Genomic DNA, 19,783 nt, shown 5'->3' with positions numbered 1-19,783 from the left:
GTACCGGAATCGCAAGCACTACCACTCCATCAATGCCCTTGTGGTGTGTCTGTCCAACATGGTGATTTCACATGTCTGTGCTCGTTTTCCAGGATCAGCACACGATGCCTACATCATGAGGCGTAGCAGGGTGCCTGAAATGATGACGCAGCTGCGCAACAAACGAGCATGTGTTGTTGGTGGGTACACTCTGTCTGTCCTGTATTTTGCGTAGACTTCCAGCACGACCGCTTCTCCTGTCCTACTTATGTCCATGTGGTTTCCATGTAGGGGACGCTGGCTATCCCAACATGCCATGGCTGATCACACCTCTCCGCAACCCCATCACGCCGGCCCAGCTCCGCTACAACACCGCCCATGGCCGGACAAGGCGAGTGATAGAGAGGACATTTGGCCTCCTGAAGAGCCGATTCAGATGCCTCCACAAGACCGGCGGCGCCCTCCCATATGCCCCGGCGAAGGTCTGCAAAATCTTCATGGTCTGCTGCATGCTGCACAACATGGCAGTTGAGAAAGCTGTGCCACTCATCCTGGATCAAGATGATCAGGACCATCCACCCGTGGAGGACGAAGGTCTGGGCAATGGGGCTAGTGATGTGGAGGATGTGGTTCCGCAAGAGGACATCCGGACTCGGCTCACACGCGACTTCTTTGCTTAGTGGTGAGTACCAGTGTCTGTGTGTGCACGCATTGGTCCCCGTGTGGCATGTGTTGCGATGTGTGTGTCCATCTGCATGTATGCCACGTGAGTCAGAGGTGTGTGTGGATGTGTCACTGGAGTGATGGTGGCAGTGATGTGTATTTCCCCAGTCATAATTGTGACCTGGCATGTTGTCATCCTTACATGTGTCGAGTACATGCACATGCAAGTGGCTGTGCTTTTTGTGGCTGACTTCTTGTGTGTCTCTCATCCCCAGGTACTTGCGCATGCCGTCTGCTGGTTGCATTGTTGTGGCACTGCTATTCCTCATGGACACGTCATCGTGTGCTGACTCAGCGTTACACGCACGGACAAGTTTGGAAGTCTCCTTAGGGCAGGGGTCTTCAATCTGTGGGGCGCGACCCCCAGGGGGGGCGTGGAGTCGGGGGAAGGGGGTCGCGCCTTCCGGCCGCACTTCTGCCTGACTCTGGAATCCAAAACGTTTACCCTTCGTTTTGGATTCCAAACAGTGCATCACAAGGAGCTCTCTGATTGGCAGACAGGCGACTGTCCTCCAATCAGAGAAACTGCAGGATGCACACCAGGAAATGCCGGGAACTGGGGCCATAAATATGCACCTGCGGAGTGTGAACGGCGCTGGAGTGCTTCAGTATTTGTTTGTTCCTGTTACCTTTCCTGGACTTGCTCGTTGCTGCTGCGTTGTTCTAGCTGGTGTCCTCTTCGCGCTTCTTCCTTGTGGCTGCCTCTGAAATCCGATCTCCCGGCTGTTTCCTGGTTTCCAAGGCAACCGGAGCTTCACAAAACTTGTAAGTAAAGCTGCCTCTTTCCCCGCCTTCCAAGCTGGCTTTTAACCCCTCAGAGACACACACACACACACACACACACGAAGGATGGGAATTTCTTTTTTGATTCAAAAAGTGCAAATGTACAACATGATACTGTGTTGGAGGCATTTTTTGAAGGCACGCATATCTGAAGCTATGGGATTTCTAGCAAGCTGCTGCACACACATCATTTGTGAAAATAGCAACCTGAAGAGCGATCTACGCAGGCTTGTGGCAATTTGGTGCATAGTTTTATGGCATTTGAATTACCCAGTGATGATTTAAGAAAAGGTGTCCTTATGTTTGCCATAGTGAGGAAAGCATAGTGTTGCGCATCACACAGAGACTGCACTTTCTTGAGATAGTGAACCTTGGAATTAACTTAAGAAAAAGGATCATTAATATCAAACTGAAAACTGGGAGAAAGGTATAGGAGGCAGGAGGGGCTGAAAACCATAACTCACTGGGGATCCACACAGTGTCATGCTGTAAAGTACGATGGCACCACCAACATTTTACCGTTTGCACTTATTTGTAAGAAATGGAGGGACTGTTTTGATGTGTATGTAATAGTTAATGTAGGTATGTTTACAAAAAAAGAGAAAGCAATCAATTTCAAACAATTACCTCCTTAACTGATAGAGAACAAATGAGGAACTTTATCGCCTATAGTTAGCTGTATATAAAAAATATTTCAATCATTGCAAAAGAAAAATACGTTGTAGAGCGGCACAAGTTTATAAACAGAAGATAAATTGTGGGGGAACCAGTTCATAGCCACATGGCAGCATCGAGATTGTTTAAAGATGTAATTCCTTACTGACAAGTTATTAAAAAACGTGGTAGTTCAGCAAACAAATAACAAAAAGGTGCAGGAAAAATAATTACTCATATTTCACAATAAATTTAACATTAGACATAGTGGTGGAGATAGATTGCACTCAGATGGAAGAAACCTCACAGAGAATAAAGGGATTGGCAATGGTTGAAGGGGGTCAAATGCATTCCCAAGAGAGTCAAGTTAAATGTAAGAAAAACGCTATGGGGTCTACTATGATGTCGGGTGGATCGCCACCGCCCGCATGGCGGTGGCGATCCGCCCAACATCATCCCCCGCCCGCCTCCTATTTCCCCTCTGCCATAATATGATGGCGGGGGGTACCGCGGCCGACGGGAAGACCGTGCGGACTGGGCGGAAAAGGGTTGAATATGGTGGCGGTGTCTACTAGATACCGCCATCCATATTACAATGTCAGCGAGAAGCAGCCTTTCCGTGGCAGTGCTGCTGCCACAGAAAGGCATGCGGATTCATCGGTTTGGGGGCCCGTTGCGGGCCCCCAGGATGTTGGGGCGGTGGGGGGGAAACATGGGGGACGACATGGCAGGCTCCGCGTGGTGCCTGCCACGTTGTGCATGCAAATGCACAGATGCCTTTTTTGCATTGCGGCGGGTGCTACTGACAGCAACACCCGCCGCAATGCAAAAAATGCGGAATGCGCCCGCCAACGTGGCGGGCGCATCCTAATTGTACATGCGGGACCGTCGCACCCATAGCGGGCGGTCCCATTCTTTAATAATATTTCCCCACTGTAAAAATGATTTGCCATGGGAACTGGGGTCGTTTGTGGTTGTCGGTGATGAGGAGTACCAAGTTCGAGGAATTTTTGTCAGGAGGGGGTCCTTATGCCTGGAAATTTTGACAGGAGGGTCTCGGCATCCAAAAGTTTGAAGACCTCTGCCTTAGGGTAAGGGATGCATCAGGGGTGTATTGGGTGTGGCAGTTGTTTACGATGTATGCACACTGCCCCTGTCGATGTTTGGTTCCTCTGCAGACATGTCGCATCACCATGGGACACATGACATGTAGCTGGGTACACCTGAATAGATGGTCAGACTTGTTGACAGTCATCTGTGATGGGATTGTGGATTGTGATGATGGCATCAATGTGTGTAACACTGCCCTCGGACACATACGGTTTGCATTGGCTTGACATGGTGTGGGACTTCCACATCAGAGGATCAATGGTGTATGGCAGCCTCTCCGTGAGCAGCAGGGGGTGTTTAGCTGTTAGCCGACACTTGTGTGCCAGTTCCATGGCTATCACGCATTTGTGCTGCAGAAGGGGGGTTCCAGTGTTGGACCCACATGTTACTCCACATGACCTGTTTATGTGTACTCCGAGTTGCCTCTGCATTCCCGAATACATGAATAATAAAGGTGTCCCTATGCCTCCAAGGTGCCTATTCTCAGTCAATGCTGGTGTGTTGCCACGGTGCATACGGCATGTCTGGCATGGTTTTCCGTGATAGTGGCTATGTGTCTATGTGTCAAGTAGCAAGATGCAAGCTGTTTGTGTGGGATTAGACTGTGTATTGTGCATGATGTCCATGACTGTGTGGGTATTGTGACATGTGCCATCCCCATGCATCCAACGTTGGCCAGGCCACCATTCTCTGCATCCACCTGACTCAAGCTTGCAGGACATGGTTCTGCCACCTATCCACACATACCTGGGTGCCCCCAGGACACTCCACATGATCCCTGACCTCTGCGCATGGCTGTCGCTGTACTCAATATGTCTGTCGGCACAGTTGTGCGGCCACCCCCTCAGCTGGTTGGGCCCATCACGGGTGTGTATGATGCTCCATGTCTGTGTTGCCTAATACATTGTGACCCATGTGTGTCCTGTGCCAGACTCAGGCCCCAGGGTGTGGATGGTTGAAGTCATATGAGAACTCAGGCATGGTTAGACTTAACAAGACACATGTAAGGTAATAATGCAAAATGTAGGCATCTTCTCTTCATCGTGTAACTTTTTATTTTTGTTGGGGTACGTGGGGGGGGGTATGACATGAGGGGCTTTCCGGGTGTGTGGAATCCAAAGTTCACTAGGGGAGTTGGTGTCCTTGCCATTGGAAATCCTCAGAGTCCATTCCACAGTCTTTGTCAACATTGGTCAGACAGTGACCAGCAAGTCCTTGTGGCAGAGAATGTCTTTTGCTGATGTGCTGCTGTTGGTCCAGTGGGCCAGGTGCCAGGCCAGGTGTCCTGGGAGATGGTGCTGTTGCGCCGACCCTCACGGTCTTTTCCGTGGACGACCCGCCCTCCTGCGGGAACCCTCAGAAGCAGGCCGTGACGATGTTTGGGATGCTCCGTCGGATGTCTCCTCCTCCTCCTGATCCCTCCCTGTGGGTGGTGATGTTCTTGGCCTGGTGGCACAGGGAGGGTTGCCCATGTTGTCGGCCATCCGACGGAGTGTACGGTGAATTCAAGTGAACACCGTCACGAGCTCAGCCTGTCTGTCCTCCATCCACCCTTGGTGTCGCAGTAGACAGGCATGTTGCTCCGCATGTTGCTGGGCCTGCTGGGTCTTGATCTCCTCGTGGATGGACACAACCTGGGCCATGCCCGTGGTGTCCTGCCGGTATGTGTCCAGGATGTTTCTGACATGGGAATATACCGGTTTCGCAGCCAACTGGTCAGGCTCGCGCCTCTGCCGTCCTCCACTCCCACCACCCCTGCCCACTTGCACCTGGCCTGCCCTTGTGAGCACATCGGGTCTCCGGGACCCCTGAGGGGTGGCATTAGCGTTGTCGCCTGCCTCCTCCTGGGTGCCCGGTACACCGTGTTCCTCCTGGTCAGCCTGGCTGCGTTGTGGTGGTGGGGCAGGGATCCTGGGTGTCTCCTGGGATGTGGCAGGAGTGGGGGTGGTGGTTGGCCCAGTTGTACCTGACGCAGGTGCTGCAGGTGGTTGGACACCAGAGGGGCCAGGTTGGTCAGGGTCGTCCACAGAGTGGTGAGAGTCGTCACTGCCGGTGGGTCCGTCATCCCGCAGAGCCGGGTCCTGTGAGTCTTCCCCCCTAGTGTTGGGGGGTGATCCACGACGTTGACCTGTGTGTGAGAGACAATGGTAAATTTGTTCCATGCAACATCCATGTTTCATTCGATTCTAAGTTGGCGCATTTCCTCTGGGAATTTGGATATGTCTTGCATTCCACTCACAGTGCACTTGTGCATGGGTATGTCCCTTGGCCACAGCTTTTGAGACTTTACTTATGTGTGGCACAGTCTTACTTGCTGCGTCAATTGTGACTGCAGTCAGCAGTGGAGTGAGCAGGTGTGGCGAGCCATGCATTGGCGCCTTCCGTGTTACACTGTACGTGGGCACATGGAGTTGTTCCACACACTTATATAATGCAGGTAGCTGGCGTTGTGCTCGTGCACAGGTTGAGACATGGCCCAGTGTTTTGCCATGGAGAAGAGAGGGGGATTCAGGCACTGGCCACCCTTGTCTACATGCACGCAGTCCACCTGCTGACGAGCAGACATTCCCACACCCCACAAGGCTGAATTGGTCTCCCTGTGTGTCCCTTTCTCACTCCCTCTCTGTCCCCCTCTCCCTCCCTCCCTGTGTCAGCCTCCTCCCTCTGTCCGTCTCCCTGTGTCTCCCTCCCTCTCTCTCCCCCTCTCCCTCCCTCTGTGTGTCACCCTCTGTCACCTCAGCCCAGCTTCCTAGGCACACACTTTTAGCAGATCTTTGAATGGCCCTTGGCTTGTTGATGTGAGTTTGTTTCTGATCTCCAGGCACCCATTGGGTGTAGTGTCTGTGTCTGCACTGCTGCTGTGGTGGTGTGTGCTGCCACTCTTTCACAGTGTTGGCTGTTCATTAGCTGCTGTCATGTGCAAAAACGTGCCTCACCCCCATGTCTTAATGCAAGGCGTCCGCCATTTGCTGGCAAGTCTTTCCTGTGTGGGACACACTGTTTGTCTGGCTGTGACCTAGGCCATATGGGCAGAGGGCATTGTTGTCTGCTTCTGAGTTGCACTATGTGATTTTTGGGGCACACACTCCCGCCATCCGGCTTACCGTGTCTTGTGTTGGTGTTTTCTGTGGCCTGTGACTTGGCATTGTCCAGCTGGGTGCATGGGGCATGGTGGCGCTAGTGGCATGTGCGTGTTCATGGAGTGTAGTTGAGTCATGCGATAGCTTGGGGTGGTTGCGTGCCTGATTGTGAGTTTGGTCGTGGATGACGTTCCCCCCATGTGAGGTGAGTTGTTTGTGTACTCACCCGGCTCTCGGAGTCCTTCTACTCCGTCCACTGACACCACCGGCAGTATGGCTATCACCCTCTCCTCCCAGGGATGGTATTGTACGGGTCTGCGGGGCGGCCCTCCTCCAGTGATGTTGGCCTGGTTGTGTTTGTCGGTCATTTTGGCTCGGACCCTGCTCCACAGATCGTACCACCTGGCTTGGCATTCATGCCTGGTCCTTCTGGTGGACGCAACAGCATTCACAGCAAAGACAATCCTCTGCCACATGGCTGTTTTTTCGGAAATGCTGGTCTGTCTGAACAATGTTCCAAAGAGGTGTGGCTCGACTCTGAGGATTTCGTCGACAAGGACCTCCAACTCTTGGCTAGTGAACTTTGGATTCTTGTTAGTGGGCATGGTGAGGGGTGTGGGTGTGGATGGTTGTGGGGGGTGTGGGTGTGGATGGTTGTGGGTGTGTGGGTGTGGTTGTGCAGGTGTGTGTGTGAATGTGATGAGGGGGTGTTTGTGAAGGTGGGTGTGTGAAGGTGTGCAAGTGTAAGGTGTAGTAAAGGTTCAAGTATGGTGCTGTAGGTTGTCTGTGGGGTCTGGCAGCAGTGAGTCTGTTGCAAAGGCTCATGGTTTGTGTCTGTGGGCCCTTTTTATTGGTCCATTGGTGGGTGTGGCTGTGTTTGAACTTTGGGTGGGTGTGTTATAAGGAGTGGTTGTGTTTTGGGCCTCTGTTTGGGATTTTGGCAGTTGCAGGTCAGTGAATGTGTTGTATTTGTGCTTGTTGGACATGTTTTGTGGCTTTGTGCCATTCGAATAGTGTATTCTTGTGTTGTTTTGCATTTGTCCTGGATGTGTACGTGCGTTTTTAGCGTGTGTACGGTGTGTACTTCGGCAATTTTGTTGTACAGTGCTGTCCTTGTGTCTGGCTTGGTACGACTCGTACATGCGCGATGTTGGGTGAAGGTGCTGGTGTTGGGGCCTGGGGTGCGCTCCGTACTTAGAATGTTGGGGTGGGGGTACACTCCATAAGTACGCGGGTGAGGGTACGGGTCGTACATACACTGTTGGGGTGGGGGTACGCTCCATACATACGCGGGTGTGGGTACGGGCCGTACATACACGGTTGGGGTCGGGGTACGCTCCATACATACGCGGGTGTGGGTACGGGCCATACATACACGGTTGGGGTGGGGGTACGGTCCGTACATACACTGTTGGGGTGGGGGTACACTCCATACATACGCGGGTGTTGGTACGGGCCGTACATACACGGTTGGGGTGGGGGTATGGTCCGTACATACACTGTTGGGGTGGGGGTACGCTCCATACATACGCGGGTGTCAGTACGGGCCGTACATACAAGGTTGGGGTGGGGGTACGGTCCGTACATACACTGTTGGGGTGGGGGTACGCTCCATACATACGCGGGTGAGGGTACGGGTCGTATATACGCGGTTGGGGTGGGGGTATGGTCCGTACATACACTGTTGGGGTGGGGGTACGCTCCATACATACGCGGGTGTCGGTACGGGCCATACATACACGGTTGGGGTGGGGGTACGGTCCGTACATACACTGTTGGGGTGGGGGTGCGCTCCACACATACGCGGGTGTCGGTACGGGCCGTACATACACGGTTGGGGTGGGGGTACGGTCCGTACATACACTGTTGGGGTGGGGGTACGCTCCATACGTATGCGGGTGAGGGTACGGGTCGTACATACACTGTTGGGGTGGGGGTACGCTCCATACGTACGCGGGTGAGGGTACGGGTCGTACATACACTGTTGGGGTGGGGGTACGCTCCATACGTACGCGGGTGTGGGTACGGGTCGTACATACACGGTTGGGGTGGGGGTACGCTCCATACATACGCGGGTGGGGGTACGGGCCGTACGTACGGGGGTGTACATACACGGGTGGGGGTACGTCTCGTACATACACGGGTGTACATACACTGGTGTACATACAAGAGTGTACATTCACGGGTGGGGGTACGTCTCGTACATACACGGGTGTACATACACGGGTGTACATACACGGGTGTACATTCAGGGGTGGGGGTACGTCTCGTACAAACACGGGTGTACATACATGGGTGGGGATTCGACTCGTACATAGGAGGGCTGGGGGGAGTGATGGGCGCGTATGCGGGCACATGTCTCCATGGTTGCTATGGGAGTTCGGTGCGGACGGTGTTTTTTCCATCCGATTGTAACATCGGATGCACGGGATGGATCGTACTAGCGCGGTCGGACTTCACTTTTCACATTTGTACGGTAAATCGTCCGAGGATGTGTCGGACACATTTTCCGACCCGAGGACGTGTGGGGAAATTTTCCCAATGCGATTCGTATGGACTTTTTCCCATGCGAATCGTACTTGGCAGTTTGTACGGCACTTGTACGATTCGTACGGTAAAAAGACCGGATACGAGTCGTACGGGGAATTTTTTTCCAGGATCGTAATCGGCACCTGAGTCTGATTCAGTCTTTTACCCACTTTTTGATTTATGCCCAAAACTTTGTGTTGTGGACTGCATGAGAGAGTATGATCGCAGAATGTTTGTTCTTCACCCCCAGGGTGTGAACCAATTACTTATATCCTTTGTTAAATCCCACAAAGGTGTATCCTTGACCTCTATTGCTAGATGGGTTAAGACTGTTTAGCAGGTATTGACTTCAAGAAATTTCAAGCTCACTCCCTTAGAGGTGCTATGGCCAGTAAATCTCTCTGGTCTGGAGGTAAGTTGGATGACATTCTCAAAGGGATGTATGACGTTACAACGCATACTTTTACAACGCATGCACTTACAACACAATTTTTACAACGCAACATCCACTACAACGCATTCCATTACATCGCATGACACTACAACGCATTTTTAAAAACTACCTTTACAACGCATTCCATTACATCACATACTACCTTTACAACGCATACCATTACAACGCATAATATTACATTGCATTTAAGGTAAGTATTGGATAGTATAGGGGTAAAAATTACTATTCTAACTCAAGGGGGTGCAACAGTAGGGTAAGTGTTGGATAGTATAGGGGTAAAAATTACTATTCTAACTCCAGGGGGTGCAACAGTAGGGTAAGTGTTGGATAGTATAGGGGTAAAAATTACTATTCTAACTCCAGGGGGTGCAACAGTAGGGTAAATGTTGGATAGTATATGGGTAAAAATTACTATTCTAACTCCAGGGGGTGCAACAGTAGGGTAAGTGTTGGATAGTATAGGGGTAAAAATTACTATTCTAACTCTAGGGGGTGCAACAGTAGGGTAAGTGTTGGATAGTATAGGGGTAAAAATTACTATTCTTACTCCAGAGGGTGCAACAGTAGGGTAAGTGTTGGATAGTATAGGGGTAAAAATTACTATTGTAACTCCAGGGGGTGCAACAGTAGGGTAAGTGTTGGATAGTATAGGGGTAAAAATTACTATTCTAACTCCAGGGGGTGCAACAGTAAGGTAAGTGTTGGATAGTATAGGGGTAAAAATTACTATTCCAACTCCAGGGGGTGCAACAGTAGGGTAAGTGTTGGATAGTATAGGGGTAAAAATTACTATTCTAACTCCAGGGGGTGCAACAGTAGGGTAAGTGTTGGATAGTGTAGTGTAATATTATGCGTTGTAATGGTATGCGTTGTAAAGGTAGTATGCGATGTAATGGAATGCGTTGTAAAGGTAGTTTTTAAAAATGCGTTGTAGTGTCATGCGATGTAATAGAATGCGTTGTAGTGGATGTTGCGTTGTAAAAATTGCGTTGTAAGTGTAGTGCGTTGTAAAAGTTGCATTGTAAAGGTTGTTCCCCTTCTCAAAGCGGCTGACTGGTCAAATTCTAGCATCTTTGCACGTCACTGTTGCGAGCCTATCGAACATATGTCTGACGTAGTTTTACAAAGCTACCAACATGCATAATGTAGCCTCCGTTCTTGTAATGAAATTGTGATTCTCCTATTACCATGACTAGAGAATCTGGATTTCATTAAAGACACGGAGGCTGACATTATCCCTCCCATCCCACCCCTCGGTGGTCTTACTATGAATTAATGTTCTTTTTATTACTGTGAATTGATGCAATTTTTATTAACAGTACCTGTATCATCTCTTACTTCTTCTTTTAGCTTGTTAAGTTTTACACTTTTTGTTACGTTCAGGAGGTATTTACTTCTTTATCTTTTCAGGTAACCCTTCTTAACTGCGAGTCGTCTGGCCTTTGGATTTACCCTCGTTCTCCCTCCTCCTTCATCTTGTTCATCAGAAGATCGTTTTGAAGTTTAGAAGTTTCAAGTTTCATGAACTTATTTTCCTCCACATTTAAAAGAGGTAGATTTTTAATGGCTCATGCCTTTTATGTTTTGCCAATGTTCTATTCTGGAACCTTTTAATATTGTGATGTATGCGGCTGCGTGGACTGCATTAAAAGAATAATGCATAATGTCAGCCTCCGTGTCTTTAATGAAATCCAAATTCTCTAGTCATGGTAATAGGAGAATCGCAATCGTTTTACATAATGTGCTGTAGCTAACCTCCTCCAGATAATATTTAGCTTTCGAAAGACATAAAAAAGTTCATTTTAGGATATAGTATCCCAGCAAACCCCCAACCTATGTATTATCTACACTGCAAGATCATTAAAATGAAAAAAGCTGATGGTTTTCGAAAGGGTTCAGGAAGTCATATGATGTCCCAAAATTGGAAAATGTGGTGTAGATTTAACCAAAGTGGGCAATGTCGGAAACATATTAGAAAGGTGACTACATTTCGGTTTCGAGGCGAATCAATATTGGGGCTCTCCCACACCCCCTCATGCAGGTAGAAGACTACTTTATCCACCTTGGGTGGAAACCAATGAGCAAAGATGCAAATTCTACCAAATTTGGCGTAAAGTACAGCTATGTTTCAAGGATGGAATATAACAACATGAAGTGAAAATTGAGAATCTAGAACAAAGATTTTGTTGTTAGCAAGTCTTACACAGCAAAACTATTACCAGTGGTCTTTGAACACTGATGAGGGATGACAATAGAACAAATAACAGCAGATATTAAGAAAACCCCATAGTTTTCAGACTTTTGCACAACAGTACATTATTATTGTTTTCTCTTAACACCATAACCATAATGATCCTACATATAAAATGCATGCTCCCCATACTTTTTGCTGTTTTGGGAACATCAGATGATGGTCAGGGGCATAGCATAAAATTCATAAAAATCTTGAGAAGGCTTTGTATTAAAATTGTTCACACAGAAATTATGGTCTTCTTTCACAGTAGGACAAGGGCACCACATTGAAAGCTATAAATTGGATGGGCAAGTAAAAGGAAGCTAATGTAGTGCTCTAAGAGCTGGAGCAATATGATTACATCCATCCATCAGGGCTGACTGGAGTCCAGCAGAAGCTCTTCAGGTGATAGACCAAGGACGTGAACGTAGTCCAAAACTCACAGGACCAATGTAATCTCCGCATGGATCTTCGCAAAGGACAGTAACACATGTATCCACTTTAGGGATCTCAGCTGACGCAGGGTGTTCTTCGCCACTTTTGTTTTCTTTTTTAACTCTTTTTATTAGTATTGTCTGCCTACACTGCCAATAGAAATGAAATGCAAGTCTGATTTATGCACCTATAAACACATTGCTCTCCCAAGTAATCATGCTCTGCAACCTGCGTAAACGTTTCTCCATCACTTTGGTCATCAGAGATTAATAGGTTGAAGAGGCAGTTTGTGTGTTGGCAAGGGTTGTGTACTCACCTGTAGCCAGCGAGTGAAGACAGTGCTTTTAAAAGCATCTGAACCTGAGTCTTCTCTGTCATCACTATATATGGCAAGGCTGATATTGACAAACAAGTGTTCCTACTAAAAAAAGACAGAATCCATTAAAAGAGGGTCTTCATATGTTAACAGGAAAAACCCCAACAGTATTTGTATTGATTCCTTGGATGTTGCCTTGGGTAGGGGTATTTCCTAGGCCTCTAAAGTCCCAACAGTGCAGGTAGGCCCCATTCTTATTTACATTCACCAAGTTACACAGACCATACCATTGCTGACAGTTTCCAAAAAAGCAATTTGAGCACAAACTAAGGGCGAGGAACCTTGACATAAGCTACATGAAAACATTCCTTCCTCAAAGCTCCTCTGGGGATGCCCTCTCACCCCTAGTCCCCATTGCCAATGCCTCCCTCCTTCAAGTCATGTTTCCAGAATCTCTTATAACAATCCAGAGCTTTCCATTCCTAGAGAAACACACACTATACCCTGATAACCTCACCAAATATGAGCCCACAATTTGTCTATCATTGGTCTGCAAGATCAATAAAAAAGCAGTCAATTGTGAACTCAAAAATCACATTAATGTTCACTATCTTGACTTATGGGAATCTCTTCTCTTGTTTCTAGTGTTTCTTTCCTGTCAATGTCTTTGTCCATAACAAGGTCTTCAGAATCTATGACAGGTACAGTCCCGACCTCTATTAAAAGGTCAGAACATGGAGGTATATTCTACACGTCTCATCTTTTCCAAAGCCACAATCCTCTACTGAAAAACTGCTGCCCATTACAGTGTTAGATGGTAGCACTCAACAACACAGATGTCAGAAAGGTTCATCTCCTTCCAAGGCATTGTCCTCTAAAGGTATGCAACCTCCTATGGTTCTCACTACTGTGGAATAACACTCTTCTCCCATTCTTCACACTACTGCACTACGAACCCATGGATGTATTACAAGAGAGGAAATACAGACCTCCAGATTCTGATCCTTATTCTTCAGGGAGGTTCAAGCTCCTGATTTTCTAGGTATGTTTGCAACTAACACATTCTAATACTGCTCTGGGTCTACCTTTTCTACTCCTCAGGAAGAAGTAAGCATATGGATGGATGCTGTGGGTAAGGAAGTCTGCAGGACATTGGCTTTTGCCTTAAGAGTGGCAAGAGCCTCTGCCTTATTGCAATGCTACAACAGATAGCTACGGAATTCTCTTTATTTATTTTTCTTAACAAGAACAAGCTTCCTATGGAAGCTTCTAAAGGAAATGGTTGTGCCAATCAAACCATCAGTGCAGCAAAGCATTCAGCCAATTTGGGCACTTGAGACATCTTCCATTTCCTTACTCTGAGATACACATCATGGTTTCCACTAAAGTCACTGAACCTCAAAGTCTGCAAAAGATCCCTGACAGGTTTTTCTGTGGCTCCTCCTCTTTAGACTGCATACCGACTGACAAGAATCTTCAACTAATGAGGATGGAAGTTGGAACTTTGAAGTCTATGGGTCTAGAAAGAGAAGAGCTTCCCAAGGTCCAATTCAAAAGGTATGGTTGTGGACAACAGAAAATGTACTTAATTGTTTTGCAAAAGGCAACTACAGCAAGAGCATAAAAAATAACAACCAGAAAACGAACAGGTTTTTTTAAAAACAAAAGTCTAAAGAGAACAAAAGCTCCCAAAATAACCTTCCATGGTAACAGAGAAGGCTTCACTGGTGAAACAACAACATCTCATATCTGTACCACCAGACAGCATCTGGGTGGTGGGAAACATGTCCAAGTATTTGCCCTCCTGACAAAGCACCCCAAGAGAGGATTGGGAGCTGAAAATTGTTAAGTCTGGTTAACAATTTGGGCACCATTCTGCTTCACCTTCCTTGCCTTCAAAGTTGTCAAGAACATTACATTTCAAACATCTGACTCAAGAGGTAAAAACTATCAATCTAAAAAGAGCTATTGCAAAAGTCCATAAGTCATAAAAGAGCAAGGGAATATACTTTTATTATTTCCTGGTCCAAAAAGGAACCAGAGTCTAGAGTTTTGTTCTATTCTGTACCTACAATATACCAACAATCGATCTAATGGGAACAATTGTGAATGCTGGCTCTATGGAGAATTAATGGCGTGAATCGACCAGCCAGATGACTATTTTCTTATCCCGTTCTGCAAATCGAATCAGAGATGTTCCCAGTTTCAAATAAATTGCTCTCATTACCAATATTGCATCCTCCCACTGGGTCTGAAGTGAGCACCAAGTGTATTTTTCAAGTGCATGGTAGTAGTAGCAGCAGCAGCTCTGCTACCTGGACAAATTGTTGGTGAAGGCCAACTCTGCAATTAAGCTCTGGCAAAACATGAAGACTATTCTTGCATTACTCTCTAGATTAGGTATGCAGTTCAACTTAACAAAATCATTGTTGTACCCAGTACAAACATGCATTGGTAAAGCCAATCAGTGTTGCTTGTCAATGGTTAGCAATCGATGTTATTGGTTTTGCAATGCCCTAAAAGCTATTTTAAAAGTAGATATACTTTTAAGATGGTCTCTGCATTTTGTGACATAATGTGTGCTGCCGCTATGTAACGAAACCCAGCAACCATTTTGAAAGTATAGAAAAGTTTTTTTACCTGTTTATTTTAGATGGCTGCCATGTTGCATTATTCGATGGGATGATGGAACTCACACCATGCAGTTCACGGCACATCACACAATACAGAAGCCATTTTGAGAGTATAGAAAACATTGTGTTCCATACATTCAAGATGATCACCATGCTGTGCTGTGTAATAACACAACACATGTTGTCTCACACAATGTGACGTCCATCTTGAAAGAATAGAAAACAATGTTTTGTTTACTATTAATGTGATTGGTTACCACAATTGGCTTTGCCAATACCGAAAGATTTCATAAGTCTCCTGTATTGGTGGAACCAATAGTGACTGCCACAGTGGTGCAGGAGAGGAGTGACAGAGAGCGAGACAAAACTTAAAAAGAGGAAAGACTGCCAGCTATATATTCAACAATGTTCTATCAAAGGACACAGCAACCCCCATCAGTAAGACAAGTCTCATCCTTCCTAAGCAGCATGGCTTAGTGTAGTTTTGGAGCTGCCAGTGCCAGGGTTCATATGTGTTCTCTACAGGAATGCCTGGAAGCTCAGTGGTTTCAGAAGACAGGAGACTTGAAGAAATTATAAGACTGTCCAACTCTGCAACTCAGTCTCTAGTTTGGTGGTCCATGAGAATGAACCATCACTTTAGAACACTGATGCTCATGTCTCAATCATTAAAGGTAGAGTAAACAAAAGTAATGGATGGAGTACTTGAATTATTCCCAGCCACTGGTAATTACTCGGGACGCATCGCGGTCCATCGTTATTTGGCACACCATGTCACCTCGGATTGGACCCAGACATATGCAAATCAGTCTTGACCTTGCTTCAATGGAAACAGTCTAGCCAGAACTGCACAGCAGGTCCCCCCTGAACTGGAACTCAAGCAACCCAGGACCAGTTTTGCCCTTATTAGGGCTCATCAGTCATATACAGCTGGTTTCCAGTGACAGAGTGTGCATAGGACTCACATCTGGGCATACCCGCCCCACCAAACTACACAATAAAGTGATGGATGAAATGCTTGAATTAATCTCAGCCACTGGTAATTACATGGGGATGCATTCCAATCCATCGTTATTTTGCACACCATGCTTCCTCAGTTTGGATCTAGCCATATGCAAATCAGTTTTGACCATGCTCTGATAGGAACATGCCAGCCCAAAGTGCCAGGCCAGATCCTCCCTGAACCAGAACACAAGCAACCTAGGACAAGTTTAGCCCTTATTAGAGCTCACCAGTCAGGTATGACATGCTTCCAGTAGCACAGTATGTACGGGACCCACGTCTGAGCCTACCATACTACTTGGTGCGTCACACTGAAGAATCTAAAAACGTGATGGATGGAATGCTTGAATTAATCTCAGCCACTGGAAATTATTTGGGCAGCATCCCAGTCCATTGCATACTGCACACCATGCCCCTCAGTTTGGACCCAGCCATATGCAAATCAGTCTTAACATCCGCACAAGCCAAATTAATCTTCCATCGCCAACACTCCAAAATTAGAATGTCTGGATCATGCCTATATACAACACAGGTATTTAAATCTTTTAGATGATTGCATGAAAGGACTGAAGTAAGCAAGAAGACAATCCACTCGCTTCACAAATGCTTTCAAGGGAAAGAGGTTCGGGGAATGATGCCTTTATATGTGTGGATCAGAGAACTTGACAAGATGAGACCGTTTTACCTTATGTTTTTTATTTGGCAAAATCTGACTTTCAATTTTGTCTATTAAAGTGGCATTTGACTTCCATCGCTGCATATAGTCCTTCTTAGACATCTTTTTTCACCATACCAGTGTCTAAGAATTTTCTTGAAGGTCTAAAGTGAGTTTCCCATCTGTCTGGAGACTTTATCCTCGATGGGAACTAAACACTGTCTTCTCCAAACTAATGGGCCTCCATTTTAACCCACGCACAAGGCAGACCAACAACAAACCTCCTGAAAATAGACTTTCTTATCACTATCACATAGAACAGAAGTCAGCTTGAGGAACTGTATCTCCTTTTTGACTGTAACAAAGTTTCCTTAAAAACACACCCTCTATTCTGCCTAAAGTGAACTCCGATTTTCATTTCAACCAGGCAATATCACTCCCAGTTGTCGTTCTTGAGCATTCATCTCTGGCATGAAGATCCCTCTACATTCTAGATGTGAAAAGGGCCCGAAGAAAAACCAAACAACTATTTGTAAATTATGGAGCTGTCCATACTGGGATAGCTTCATCTAAGCGCATCATATGTAGATGGATAGTGTCTTTTATAATTATGCGTTACCAATCCCTAAGCTAAGGCACATTATAGACATGATAAAGCAGCTACTGCTAATGTTCAGATTCCAGAGATTTGCAAAGTAGCAACCTGGTGGTCGGTGCACATATGCAAAAACATTACAGCGCTGACTCTGACTCCAGAACTGATACTCTGGTCAGACTTCCTGGCGCAATTTTGTCTCTTCGCCTTTGCCTTTGGCAAAGTTAGAGAAGGAAAAGTTATGTATCTGTAATTCTACTTCTCTGTCATGGCTATTCTCTCCAAATCCATAAACAACATGTCTGCCTTCCCTTCTTTTATACATGCATTGGTAAAGACTAAGAGGCTGTAAAGGTTATGCTCCTTACACTGTACTTCTTTCAGAATAAACTGCCCCACTGTCCCTGTACTACATGATCGGAAGGTTGACAGCCTTAGAATTCCTCAAACGTACAGTATCAATTAGCATAGTATGTGCACAGTCTATTAAGGGTTACATTTTTCCTTTTGGGTCTTTTAAAAATCTAATTTAACTGTGTTTTCAGCAAAATAAGCTATCCTGTATATTTGGCTAACTAGATTGAAAAAAAAATTTTTTTAACCAAGTTAAAATAATGTAAAACATATTTCCTTTAATCGTCATGTTTTTTGTATGCAAAAACATGTTGATAAAAATGTTCAGGGGATCCCAAGCATATATATGCAGAGATATTATACTGTTGATGGATTCAAAGACAATACCCACGGCATGCAGTTAAGTACCTTTTCTGTATATCATAGGCCCTCATTTTTTAATATATCACTGAATTTCCGATTTGGGTACAAACCGACCTGTCCACACAAATCGGAGTTCCAAAATATTGAGTATTATCGTACGTTCGGTTTTCAGAGCACTCTTTTCAACAGGTAAAAGCTGGCAAAATATATACATGGGAAAGGGCCCGGAATATGGGAATTACATGACACGCTTATTTCTGAGGTTACCCCCATTCCGTAGGGGACATCTTGTAATGGTACGTTAATACCATACACACAATTTATCACCAAGGGATGGGGGTCACTGGGTTCTATAAAACGGCCTTGGATTTCCAAAGGAGGCATTAATAAGGAGCGTTTACGTTTCCTAACGGTCCTCTCCTGGGAGTACATTGATAATAGTGTGCTGGCATCCTAACTCCACTCACTGTGGATTTTAAGTGAACATTTTATAATAAGTAATTGTACTCACAGCAAGTTGATGTTTCCTTTCTATTTCAACGGGTTCTCCAGCCCCCATGCATTCTGTGAACCATGAGATGTCGAGGATTGTAAAACTTGAAATGCTTCTGGATGTTTCTGCTTGGAGCCATTCCAGAACCTCAGCCCCGGAATTGTTCTCGGCGATGATATGAGTGACGTGGTCACTAGAAAACATTACAATTGAATTATCGATTAGCATGTTTTGTTAAATTATTATGAAGCATTTTACAATTTGTATTCTTTCTTTCTTTTATTATGGATCTTGCAGCAGCCTGTCAAGAGTCTGGGCAGAGGGTGTTTTATGATGTATAAAGAATACGTAACTACAATGCAATAAACCACACTGAGTTCCACACAGGCATCTCTAAAGCACATTCTGCAGCACACCACATCAATGGCCAGGAGAAATATGGTCACACCACCTCTACACCTATGAAGCTCACCTGACTCCTATTCTGGCCCACACCATATTAAAATACCAGCAACATCAACTTCAAAACCATCCCACCCGGCACCCCTGCCTACCTGGCTGCAAGTTCACCACATCCTGTGGCTCCCAGCACACCGCAGTGAAAGCCCAATCGGACAGTCGAAGAAAAATTGCAAATAAGGCGATAGGCCTTCTTAATCCATACCCTGGGCATCTGGAATGACTTTCTCTTATCCAACAGCACTATCCCAAGACTGCTCCAATTTAGGAAAGAGCTAAAGAAACACCTCTTTAAAGAGCGCTGCAGCACAACACAGTTACAGTCAGTGTCTTACTTTCAGCACCCAGCTACTTCTCTTATCTCAAAATGACTGTATCTCAAGCATTGAACTTGTTCTGCTGCAGACTAGGATTGTGCTATAAAAATTACAAATACTACTTACATACAAAGCATCTTACATTAATCAGAGGGATTTTATAGTTCTGAAGCGTATCAGGGAGAGGCATTCAAAGGGATCCAGAAGTCAAAGGTCAGGTGATGGGTAACAATTGCTTAAGGTGTTTTAGACCTTGCTATTTGAGGCATAGATTGACTGGGGCTGTTGGATATGTACTGAGAGGTCATTCTAAGTATTTGATACGTTACCAGACAAAGATTATTTGGGGAAGAAAACTTTCTGAATCTGGGAGTATTTGGTGTCTTAGTAATACAAGTCAAGTCAAGAAAGCTTTATTCGACGATTGTCATAAAAGCATACAAAATTTATATACATACTAAATACACAAAACATGTTAAAATAGTTTAAAACAATAAATAAGGGTATTTGCAAAAAAGGTTGGCATTTCAGAGACTAGGAGGATTTACCCAATCAACATTTTACTCCTAATCACCCATGCCCTTCCAAGGAACTTAGCGACAGAAATATAGACAAG

At 46.0% G+C, this 19,783-nt stretch overlaps 1 protein-coding gene across 1 annotated transcript in view; it reads right to left on the bottom strand.

Moving 5' to 3' along the window:
• The window catches only part of DNTT (DNA nucleotidylexotransferase), a 1,058,258-nt gene that overhangs the window by 962,379 nt on the left and 76,096 nt on the right, over positions 1 to 19,783 (bottom strand). The window contains exon 2 of the mRNA XM_085614981.1: positions 18,410 to 18,584. Coding sequence (XP_085471107.1) covers positions 18,410 to 18,584 — 175 coding nt within the window. The remainder of the gene's footprint in view (positions 1 to 18,409; positions 18,585 to 19,783) is intronic.

This window comes from Triturus cristatus, chromosome 1_2 (assembly GCF_964204655.1).
Source record: "Triturus cristatus chromosome 1_2, aTriCri1.1, whole genome shotgun sequence".
Lineage (NCBI taxonomy): Eukaryota > Metazoa > Chordata > Amphibia > Caudata > Salamandridae > Triturus > Triturus cristatus.
Note: the sequence above shows the minus strand (reverse complement) of the source record. Positions and strands in the feature narration are given on the sequence as shown.